Consider the following 12094-nt stretch of genomic DNA (forward strand, 5'->3'; position numbering starts at 1 on the left):
AGTTTTGACAGGGTTTAATGTTACTGTCTCTTGGTGGCAAGCTGCAAAGTGAATGCAATATCAGGTCCTCCTAGCCTCTAAAATGTAAATGTTTTCCTTTGGGTGGATATTAGAAGAAGCTTTGGGGAACTGAACTCTTGCTTCCAGCTCCTGGTAGTCTCCTGCCCCAAGAACTTCCAGAAGCAGCATTCTGTGACCCTCAGGACAGACTATATTACTTGTCTGCACTCACCATAATCCAACCCCTCCTGGCCGTTTGCAGGGCAACTGTGTATCTTGTGAGTGTCTGGGATACCCCTTTGCAGGGTAATTCCATCCAGAACCAGTCCACAGAAGTCCTAGGGAAACATCTTCTTTCATGATCCACAGCAAGTTCACCCTCCATTGTTCTCCAGAGGGAGTAGCAAAACCACTGTCACTGGCCTTGGAGAGAGAGTCCACACAGTTCAAAGAAGTACAAGCCTGGAGCCCTCTCCAGGCAGGGATTGATCAGCTAGCTTGTCCATTCTTCTTCTGTAGTTCCCCTTCTCTCAAAGTCTCTGTCCCTGTGGAAGTGGAGAGTTCTAGAAGGTGGGTGTCATTTTCCAATGAAAAGATGCCACGTCACCCCAAACTGACATCCTGGGATCAGCCCAGAAGCCCTGAAGAGCGTCCCGGAATTTTTTGAGGTGGCAGATTCAAGGTGCGGTCTGCTAGACATCTCCCTGTACTGCACCTCTGTCCCTAATTAATCTTGCAATACTGGTTCCTTCTCTTCAAGACGTCTAAAGAGCCCCCGATGTGATGAGTTCTGCCTTTTCTTCCACTGTCCATGTGAAAAGAACATGCCCAGGATTGTGAGTGAGTGTCACTTAATCACCCTTTGCAGATTTCTTCTTTACCTCCTGCCTCTAATAGGAGAAGTGTATCTCCATCCCAATAGCCCTAGAAAGGCTTTTGAACTGCAAGCTGGAGCTGGCCACCACAGTAATTAACTTGGCCTAACACTATAGATTGAAAGCCTCAACCTCATAGGGACTGGTTCATAGAAACACTTCAAAAATCAAGAAGCATGGAGGAGCACACATATATAGTCAAATTAATAAGTAATTCGTGCTTGGGACCCTTTTACCATAAAAAGTCATGTTAGCCACTCTGCTGATTTGAGCCAATGCAAAATAGGTATTTTGTGCAGTTAATAAGTGTAAATACAGTGAAGCCCTACAGGATTACATTCTTTCTTCCTTATACCCCCAGTGAACCTGACTTCTTCCTTTATCTCTTTTTGATTCATATATAAAATTTTAATATATACAAAAAACACCCTGCATAATAGAGATATGACTAACATCAATTTTAGATGCATCGCTGCAGCATGAAACTTTCAAAAAGAGGAAAAGCCTTTAAATCTCTTTTTAATGGGACAAAACCACTTCACCTAGATGAAAACTATATAGAGGAAATTCATAAGTATACTAATACTGCTATAGTTTATCAGTTCCATGAGCTGAACGTAATACAGCACACTAATGTAAAATCCAGTCTTGTTGATACCCCATTGCACTGAACTTAGAAGCATATTATAACTTAGCTGTACTTCCAACATAATATGAGTCCTATGCTATTCATTAGGTCATCCTATCTGAATGCTACTCATCCACATGACACTTCCTTTTTGTACAGTTCAAGGTAGCATCAGTAGTGCAATTTTTCAATGAAGGGCAAGTGGGAACACCAGAAGGAAATACTTAGCTAAAATTAAATGCTAATAAAAACTAGGAAAATGGAAAATCAGTTGTCAGGTTAAAATGTTACAACTTCAACTGAGTTGTAACGAGTCTGATCCTTGAACTATGGGTAAGGGTAAAGCCAAAAAGGTCTACCTTAGCACGCCTTTGGTGGATTGACCTGAGAAATGAGACTGTCCTCACAGAAAATGTGTATAATATTATGTAAAGTAAATGAACAGCAATTTAGTCAAAGAAAACACAAACTGTAATTTCCAAAAGTGTCAAAAAATAGAGTAATGTAATAAAACACATAAAGAGTTCAAAGGTTCTGGCAAATAACTTTTTTCATTAGTGAAAGACAATGGTGTGAAAGTGTTTCATTAAAAGGCAATAGGAAATGATGGGCCTTATTTACAGATGAAGTATTGGGGCACCCACCAAGAAAGATCCCATTCACCCTCTTTTGTGTTTCACCAACCCATCTCGATTACCATGCCCAATGATGTTCCAAATGGGAGAGACACTATTTGTTCAGCTTTTGGAAACACCAGTTCTGCAGGCGTGAAACTGGTGAAGCCGGCATTGCAAGCCCATTCAATTTAGGAAAGTTCTTAAGAAAAAAAATAATCTCTGTGTCACTTTTGGACAGGAGCACCATTGTTACCACTAAGGTCCTGCACATAAACCTCTGAAAATGTGTCCTGTGTGCTTTGAGAAAACACTCAGGGGGAGAAGGATGTTTTATATGTGAGCCTGCATGTGTTTCGTGGTTTACAATCAGCACTCATGTACATCACAACATTTCCAACATGCTGCCAAAAGATGACCGGTTTGATCCCATTTTCTTTTTTTCATTAAATAGGCTCTTTTCAAAGCAGTTGGGATACATTTTGGTAGTTGTGTTGATGGAGAGAGGGGAGTTTAGTGCCCCACATGGAAGTGTCCCGTCCCTTCTCAACCCCTTGTGCCAGACCACCAGCAACAGCTGCAACCAGCATAAAAAGACACTGCCCTCTAGGTCTGGGACCAACAAAGTTGTTCCAGTTTACATTTCATAGTTTTTTTATGCAACATATTACTCATATGTAGCGTGTACTGTGAAGAGCCGCTGTTATGTAACTATGAGAGTTCAGGCTGCAGGTGGGACATGATTGAGAGTTGTGAAGTTCAGGTTGAACACTGTTAATTTCTCACAATGCCTGTCAGTGGATCATAAAGGGGTCTGGAATAAATGCGTATCCAATACTTGGCCCCTCTAGCAAGCACACAGAACAATGCTCAGGTGTGACAGTTGAAATTGTGATTATATGTGAAAGTGTGTGAAGGCGTACACAGATGTTCTAACACTGGAAGGGCAAAAGTTAGAGATAATGGCCCTCATTATGACTGCGGCGGTCTGAGTGGATGCCCTAAAGCGCGTTTCAATAGTCAATATAACAAAAATTAAAAACCAAACCTTTATCATTAAAGAATTTAACAGACGAGCTTACACCCACGTCTGAATATTATTCTTTGTCCCAAACTTTACACTGTGATTCATTTGACGAATGTTATGTAGTACCTTATAACTTTGCCACTTCTCTTGGCGTTCTTCTCGAAAATGCAGGGTCCCAAAAGGGTTCGGTCGGTAGTCCGTTGCTGAATGAATTGAAGGCTCATACTGTTTGTTTTTATGACTGAGACAAACTTTGATGAAGCTGCAAGATGACATGAATGCAAAATGTATCATTTAGGTAAGTAGGAAGCGTTTATATTTGTTTTTAACTAAATTAGCAACAGATACAAAGTCATAAGTTACTTTCTGAGTTCAGAGTGAGCGAGATCAACCAACAAAACCGAAAACATTTATCATAATAGTTGATGAGCCTGTTCATGTCCAACTGTACAATATGAATATCGAGTGTGCATTGACATGAAGGGGTGAGAGGATATTGAATCAGAACACACAACACTAGAAATAACAGCACGCTTAAAATACTAAATATGATATGATGTCAGATCAGATCGTGAGTACTATCACAGATCGAAATGCGTTTTAAACTGCTCACTAATCGAACGGAGCATACGAAAATCTACAGGAGATGAACTCAAGTGCACCTTTAAACATATAAATGGAAGGACATGATGTTACCCTTTTGTATGCATCGATTAAAACCATTTCACAGTACACAAATGTAAAAGTGTATTCCCCAGAGCTTCAGCTAAATAATAAAAACATTAAGATAGATATATCAAGCTTTTTTATATCAATATAAGCCTACACAAATACTCTTTGAGGTTCACAAAACGTTTCCATTCATCACCAAACACCCCAATCTTATCCAAAGAAACAATGCTAACTACATGGCCTGTCATCACACCACCCCAGAAGAAACCCCTATCACCATGAAGTCCATCCACTCAGAGCCCCATGAGACCCCTACCCCCACCATGCCTACTCCTGGGGACTGCAACTTATGAGAGCCATGTTCACACCCATTCTGAATGCCTCCACCTCTTCTGTGACCTTTCCAGATGCTTGCAAACGTGCAACTGTCTTCCCATTACTCAAAAGACCCTGCTTGGACCCTATAATATTCCCAACTACAGATTGATTTCCTTGTTACTGTTCCCTGGCAAGGCCTTAAAGAAAATCATCAAGAGACGCTTCACCAACTCATGCAGCACAGAATATGACCTTTTTGCCACCACAGGTGAAACCTGAATGATTCTGAACAGAGGAGACACAGTGACCCTCATCCTCCTGAACCTGTCTGCAGCATTTGGCAGTCTTCCACCTCATCCTCATCCAATGCCTTCCTGACTGGAAGAACCCAGCCAGTCGGTCAGCTAATTACACGCACTCTGATGCATCTGCTCCTTTCAGCCTGGCACCATACAACTCAGACTCCTGTGACCTCAACTGTGGGGTTCCGCATGGATCCTCGCCAAGACCAACCCTCTTCAACACATACATGATCTCTCTAGCTTTATATAGATAAGCATACAATTCACAAAAATCATCCTATATTTTACTTCAGAAGTTGTTTGCACTACATTGTTTTCAATTTAAAATCGAGGAGTAAACGTTCAAATGTTTGTTCTCATTCTGAGCTCCATTTAATTTCTCCTGAGAAATCGGACTATACATTTACTTTGTCTAAAACAAAACAAGATCATTTGTGAAGCATTGATGATTTAGAATCCGCGAGCTAAATACTTCTCTGTGCAGGGTGCATTTTATCAACATAGCTGGGAAAAGTGCCAACAATTCAGACAGACTAACCACGTGAGTTCAGGAATTTCGGGCTAGATGTAGCAAGCAGTTTTGCCCATTCTGTGTCTATGGGAAAATGTGTTTGTACATATGGCCCTTCGTGTAGTAATGTCATATGCAGACCTCAATCAAGAGTTGTGTAGTTTGGTAGAATCTTTGTTCTGACACACACTCGGTCATGACAGGGGACGGGTCATCTACATTAAAACGTGCATGTTTTTTTCTCTTATAACTAGTTAAACTGTAAAGACTCAGTTATATATTTTGGGTCTATAGGGCATCGACAAAAACACACACTTAAATGTTTGTTCCCCCCTTTATATGACCAGCACATTCAACTAATACAAACATTAATTTTATTAGTAAGGGAGAAAATAGACTAAGGGTCTCAATTATTGTTTGCTGGAACTTGAGGAACTCAGAAAAGCAGCATTCTTCTCGCCCTAAAAACCTCTAAGAAAACTTCCTTAGCATCAGGCCATTCCTGTTTTTTTTGTACAGAGCAACAATTTCCCACTTTTGGAATTGATGTGTTTCTAAAAAAATGTTTAGCTGAGATAACACTCACCAAATATGGAATACGGTGGCTCATTTCACAGCAGGGGGTCTCCCCCAGGGAGGGAGATCCATAAAGGAAGGTCCTCCACTTGACAGAAAGAAGACCATCCCCCAGCTTCTAAATAACTCACACAGTCTTGAAAACGTCTTATTTTACTTTTTAAGATAAGTGAAATCAAGTCATTTCTGTGGGCTCCTGTGCAATCACCAGTGATAGGAGCTGTGTTATTTGTTTTTCAGAAGAGCATACCTAAATCATATTATTCTGAAAGCATAAGAACACGATGGACCCAATACAAACAATTTGCTATAGCTCCCTCTCCTTCTGCTAGTTATCCTAGAGAGCAAGTGTTTTTTTGTTTTTTTTAATCAAGGTGCATTCCTGGAGAATTCGCTACTGGAACAGATATGGCTGGTTCCTGTTTCCCCACATTCAAAACTGGGGTAAAACGAATTTTGTCTTTTAGGTCTTCGTTCTTCTTCCCAGGTTTTCTTTCTAAGGCTATAGGTTCTAGAGCATCAAAAAGCCATGAATATGAGTGTGAAACACAAATGTCAACATCATCAGCAGCATCAATATCCAGGCACATATAAAAACGAGCCATTAACAACGTTAAGCCATTAATGCTCTTGAACTCTGCATAACGCAGTCTCTCTGACGATACAGATCAAATGTTAATAGTAATCCATGATGTACAGGTACCCAGTCAGTGATTTGGGAGATGAGCCATCTGACTAGGATGATTGGCAAGGCACTGTCTTTAAAGACCAATGAAAGAGTGTAGTCAGCTTATTGAATCATTGGATATTGTGGTGGGGTCTTACTGTGTACACTAAAATTGCCTGGTCTACTATGTTTAAAGTTATCAGCAAATCAACAATCTCAAGAATGTACGACTAGTAGATGTGGATCAAACACAGCAGATACCAATAAAGCAGTCTGAGGGGAGTGGTCTTTATGTCCCAGACAGGGCTGAAAGTTTTATAATGTTTACCTTAGAGGACACTGTGTTATGAGTGAGGAAGGACATGAATACTAGATGTTCTAAAGATTTTAGGAATATCTCCATGTTGAAAACAAGGTGGTAGCAGGACAGGATAACAGGATTCATAAAGGACATTTAGGAAAGAAGGGTTTTCTGTGGGCTGAAGGTTCTTTTGAAGGGATTGAAGGGATATGTGAAGGGATATGTGATTAAATATATGAAGGCAGATTATAGAGCTCAAGCACATTTTGGTACAACCTTTGTTTGGCAGGGACATGAGAGTATTTTCTGTTAACTATGACAATGCTTTTGCTGGAATGACCATCGTTTTCATGGCATTCCCCAGATTTTTCCCTTCTTTTGATAAATTAATCTTTGTTGTGCATAGGACACATTTTACTCTTGCTGACTAGCGGCACAGTGCTTGTGCTCTCCCTTTTAAACATGGTATTCATTTGCATATCCTTAACTGTCACATTTAACTTACTTATACATCCTAGTACTTAGTACTGCATGTACTCATGGGTTGTAAAATAAATGCTATTATTGGTCTGCAGCACTCACTGTACCACCCACAAAAGTAGCACTGTGAAACATGTCTCCAGTGTGGCACTGCAGCATCGGTGTGCAGTTTTAAAACTGCTATTTCGACCTAGTAATACTCTTAGACCTGGCATCCTTGGAGTGGTCTCCCCTGTCTTTTTTGCCTCTCCTTCCCATGTTTTGACTGTGTGCAGGACTCTGTTTTTCCGGGCACTTTACCACTGCTGACCAGTGCTAAAGTGCAAGTGCTCCTGTGTAAATTATATGTGTAATTGGCTTTTCCATGACTGGCATATTTGATTTACTAGTAAGTCCCTAGTAAAGTGCACTAGAGGTGCCCAGGGGCCTGTTAATCAAATGCTACAAGGGTAGTGGGGGTAGCAGCACTTGATGTGCCACCCACAATAGTAGCCCTGTAAACATGGCTCAGTCCTGCCACTGCAGTGTCTGTGTGTGCAGTTTTAAATTGCCAAATCAACTTGGCAAGTGTATATACTTGCCAGGCCTACACCTTCCATTTTTATACATGTAAGGCACCCCTATGTTAGGCCCTAGGTAGCCCCATGGGCAGGGTGCAGTGTATATTAAAGGTGGGACATGTACTGATGTGTGTTACATTTCCCGACAGTGAAATACTGATAAATTCAGTTTTTACTGTTGCAAGGCCTATCTCTCTCATAGGTTAACATGGGGTCTGCCTTTAAATACCCTTAAAGTGCAGTTTCCCTTAGAGAGCAGATGGACATGTGGAATTTGGGGTCTCCGAACTCACAATTTAAAAATACATCTGTTAATGAAGTTGGTTTTTAGATTGTTAGTTTGAAAATGCCACTTTTAGAAAGTAGGCATTTTCTTGCCTAAACTATTCTGTGACTCTGTTGGTTTGTGGATTCTCTGCCCTGGAATAGAAAACGCCAATGCTGATGGTCTGTCCAGATTCCTCCGCCTTAGTGATGAGAACTCCCATGAGGTTGGTTAGTTCTCCCCACTTTCAGCTGGGGGGGGGGGCATATTAGACCTGGCATCCTTAGTGTGGTCTACCCTGTCTTTTTGCCTCTGCTTCCCAATGTTTTTAATGTGTGCTGAACTCTGTTTTTGCTGTTTTTGGTACTCTGGGCACTTTACCATTGCTGACCAGTGCTAAAGAGCAAATTCTCCCTGTGTAAAATGTATGTTAATTGGCATTTCCATCATTGGCGCATTTGATTTATTAGTAAGTCCCTAGTAAAGTTCATTAGAAGTGTCATCGTGAATCAACGCAGATCCAAGGTGCCCTGTCCAGAAATCAATGCATCGCTCTCTTGCGAGGAAGTAAAACGATGCATCGCCTACCCGACCAGAGAAGAAATGATGCACGGCCTCACTTGCGAGTATGGAATCAACGCATCGCTGACTTTTCCGATGCACGCTCACCCATGCAGCTTCATTTTTGACGCAAACCAGGTACTTTGTGTATTCATATCTTGACTTGTGTATTCTGGATTTTTGTCATTTTGGTCTTGTTTGATTTAGATAAATATTGCCTATTTTTCTAAACTGGTGTGGAGTCCATTTTGTAGTGTTTGCACTGTAATATTGTGTGTGTTGGCACAAATACTTTACACATTACTTCTGAGATAAGCCTGACTGCTTGTGCCAAGCTACCAAGGGGATAGGCAGGGGTTATCTAAGTGTGTTTCTTCATTGCCCTGAATAGAGTGAAGGTCCCTGCTTGGACAGAGTGCAAACTGACTGCCCAATTAGAGATGCCATTCCTAACAAATATAAATCTTTTTTTCAGGCCTAAACCTTCCTTTTCATACTTAGCTGTCACCCCTTACGTAGGCCTTTTTGACCCATATGACAAGTTGCATGGTATTTTAAAAATTAGGATATGTGTAATTTATGTTTTACATGCCCTGGCAGTGAAAAACCTCAAAAGTCAGTTGTCACTGTGATAAGGTTGGCTCTCCCAGAGGTTAATACTGGTTTAAACCACTGCCTTTCATAAGTGCTCAATTCAGTTTGGGAGTTGCTAGAAAAATGTTTCAAGTACTAATTTTATTAGTAGTTTAAAATCAAACGTAATGATCAAGGGCCAGATGTAGCAAAGGGTTTTTCCCATTCTGTGTCAATGGGAAAATGTGTTCGTACATATGGCCCCAAATTGGATGTTATGTTATACTTTTGGAAATTACACTTTTAGAGAGTTGCAATTTTCCAGCCTAAGGGCCTGATTTAGAGTTTGGCAGAGAGATTAATGCTTCACAAATGTGATGGCTATCCTGATACCATATTGCCAGTGCATCATATCCTATGACACTTGTAAAAAGGTGGACAGGAAATCCATCATGCTTGTGATGGAGTAAACAGCCTGGTGAACTCTAAATCAGGCCCCAAAACCAAACGGTTTCCCTGTTGGTGTCGACCTGTCACCTGATGCCTGATGGCTCTCCTGTGGTGAGATGTGTGTTTCTCTCAGACAGTGGACAAAGGACCCTTGAAGTGGAGAGGGAGATTCCTCACTTGACTGGACTGCCAGTGGGGCTGTGCCCGGCACCTTCCTGAGTATCAAAGGATGTTTACTGTTTCACTGGCAGATTAAGCTCATGCTTAGGCCTCTCTCCCCTTTGTCTCTCTAGCCAAACCCACTGGTAGTAGAGGAACTTACCAGAAGTGGTTAAGTGGGATGGACAAAGGTTTGCCCTCCTCCCACAGGCTGATACTGGGAATAAAAGAAGACCCTACAAACATTTCCTCAGAACACTCCTGGACTTGTGGAGAATCAGAATAAAGGTTGCCCAGCAATTTGAAGAACCTGAAGGAAGACTGGATCTGCTTGCCTTGAACCCATGACCCCCAAAAGTGACTCCAAGGGTCGGTTGGCTGACCTCCTGTTTAAGTAGGGACACAACATGTTTCAAAGGCCTCCTTCTTGCAACTGCTCAGCTGAATACCAACTGGACCTGCCCTTGACCCTGCTGCTGGCCTCTGTTGGAATGATTCATAACCCTAACTGGAGCCCCACAGCTCCTGGTCCAAGAATTGATGAACTCCACCTACCCACACTGCAAAAGCTAGGACTTGGAGGACTTAGAAACCTTTGCCAGCCTTCTGACTGGAGAAGCATCAGAGACTGGAATTGTAGTCGAAGCCACAGCCATTGACGTTTGCATGCCAGTTGGCGTCAGCTTGCTGGTTTGCTCTGCTGAAGGAGATTTTACTTCCAGGGAAGTTTCTAAATCTCAATGTAGAGGGCTTCATCAAAATTGACGCCAAGCAGCAACCTGTCTATGTCGAAGCCTTCCTGGGGACAGGATTCAGACTTCTCCCATTTAGAGCTATCTCACCTTCATCAATGACCACACTGGAGCCCCACTCTTCAGCAGCCCTCCATTGTTGAGCCCCACTCCACATCTAGCTTGCCCTGTTGATGATTCATCAACAACCAGTTTTTCTTGATAAATGTTTCTAAGTCTCAAGGTAAACCTGGTTCATATATCTAACCCGTGATCCATCACGGTCGGCCTTAACATTTGACTTTGACCCAGTCTAGCATGACCAGATAACCGTGGTTTGTGCTTTTTAGAGTTATTTTTAATTCAAACTTTAAAAATTCATGTCTCTGGTTCAACTTTTTAGATTTTTGTCATTTTGGTGTAATCTCATTTATTATCATTTACTCTATTTTTCTAAATTGTTTGCGATTTTTCTCTTTATTATTCTTCAAGTGCTGCATAAATACTTTACACATTGCCTTGAAGTTAAACCTGACAGCTTTTGTGCCAAGGCACCAGAGGGTTAGGCACTGGTTTATTCACTAACTCCTACTGATTACCCTGACAAGGACTGTGAATATTATTTGAGGAAGGTTCCCACCCCTTTAACTGATTCTGCAATTCCCTGTTAGGTGCAAAGTGAATGCAGTTTAGAGTGATCGTCATTTGGGTTTATTGGGCTCACTAGTTATGTGCCACTGGGCTGTAGTGAGTCTGGTGTGACAGTTGAGGGTATAAGATTGGTCTAATTATGCAAAGTTAGCTGGACAAGACATTTTTCAGGGTACTGAACACTTTGTTGTTTGAGAAGAGATATCGGGCATGGACTTAGCTATCCCACTAACAGACACTGATTGAAATAAGGCCCTAATATATCATAAGATGCCATCCAATAATGCCTGTTCCCATATACTACATTTCATGCTGTTGTACCAGACTTACATCACACAACAAATCCTTAATGAAATATACCCGATTTGGACAGACGAATATCATTTAGATCGACCTGCTTGTCTGCACATATTGGGATAAATTGGTAGAGGCTTTGGTCTCAGGGTGGATCAATCTGTGCAACAGTATATATTTGTCCTACACCCTAAACCCCAAAAAGGTAAAATTTGCAATTCGTTTTTACCATTGACAATATTACTGGCTAAGCATAGGATTATGATGCATTGGATTTCACAAGAAGGGCCTTCTTAGAAATCACGGTACAGCAATGACACTTAGTGGCTCATTGCTGAAGAGATCCATACAAAATGGTATGAATAGATGATAAATGATGATTTGCAGAACTGGAACAATAAGACATATAGACTGTCTAGGGAGAAGAGGTGTCAACTGTGTCACAAACCTCACACGTCTTACAGAACTGAAAGTTCTCTTCTTTCATGAACCTACTATACATGCAAGCAAACTGAAACAGCAATTATATGCTATTGATTGCTTTTGTATCTGACAGTACTCTATGCAGCTTCCCATAATGATGTTGTAACATTATCGCAACTGATAACGGAAAATGAATGAAATATGTTAAAAAAGTAAGAAATGTTGGAACTAGTTGAATTATGAGTAGATTTGTAGCAGTGGTTGTGACTTGTCATAATTGTAGTCTTAAAGGACTTTTGTGTCACTTGCAGCTTGATCTTTTATTAAGCAATTTCCAGTGTGCAGCGACAGTGAATTTACCATACTTGCCTGCTGTTTTTGTTCATTCTTAAAAAGTCTACTATAGGATTTTGTGGAAGATTCTGCCCCTTACACTTTTAACATATCCCCATGTGG

The 12094-nt window shown here is 41.1% G+C and overlaps 1 protein-coding gene across 1 annotated transcript in view; it reads right to left on the bottom strand.

The window, feature by feature from the left end:
- Positions 1-12094, bottom strand: part of SPATA17 (spermatogenesis associated 17) — a 629329-nt gene that overhangs the window by 157289 nt on the left and 459946 nt on the right. Inside the window, exon 9 of the mRNA XM_069233882.1 lies at positions 3271-3406. Within this exon, the coding sequence (XP_069089983.1) occupies positions 3271-3406 (136 nt within the window). The remainder of the gene's footprint in view (positions 1-3270; positions 3407-12094) is intronic.

This window comes from Pleurodeles waltl, chromosome 5, assembly GCF_031143425.1.
Source record: "Pleurodeles waltl isolate 20211129_DDA chromosome 5, aPleWal1.hap1.20221129, whole genome shotgun sequence".
Lineage (NCBI taxonomy): Eukaryota > Metazoa > Chordata > Amphibia > Caudata > Salamandridae > Pleurodeles > Pleurodeles waltl.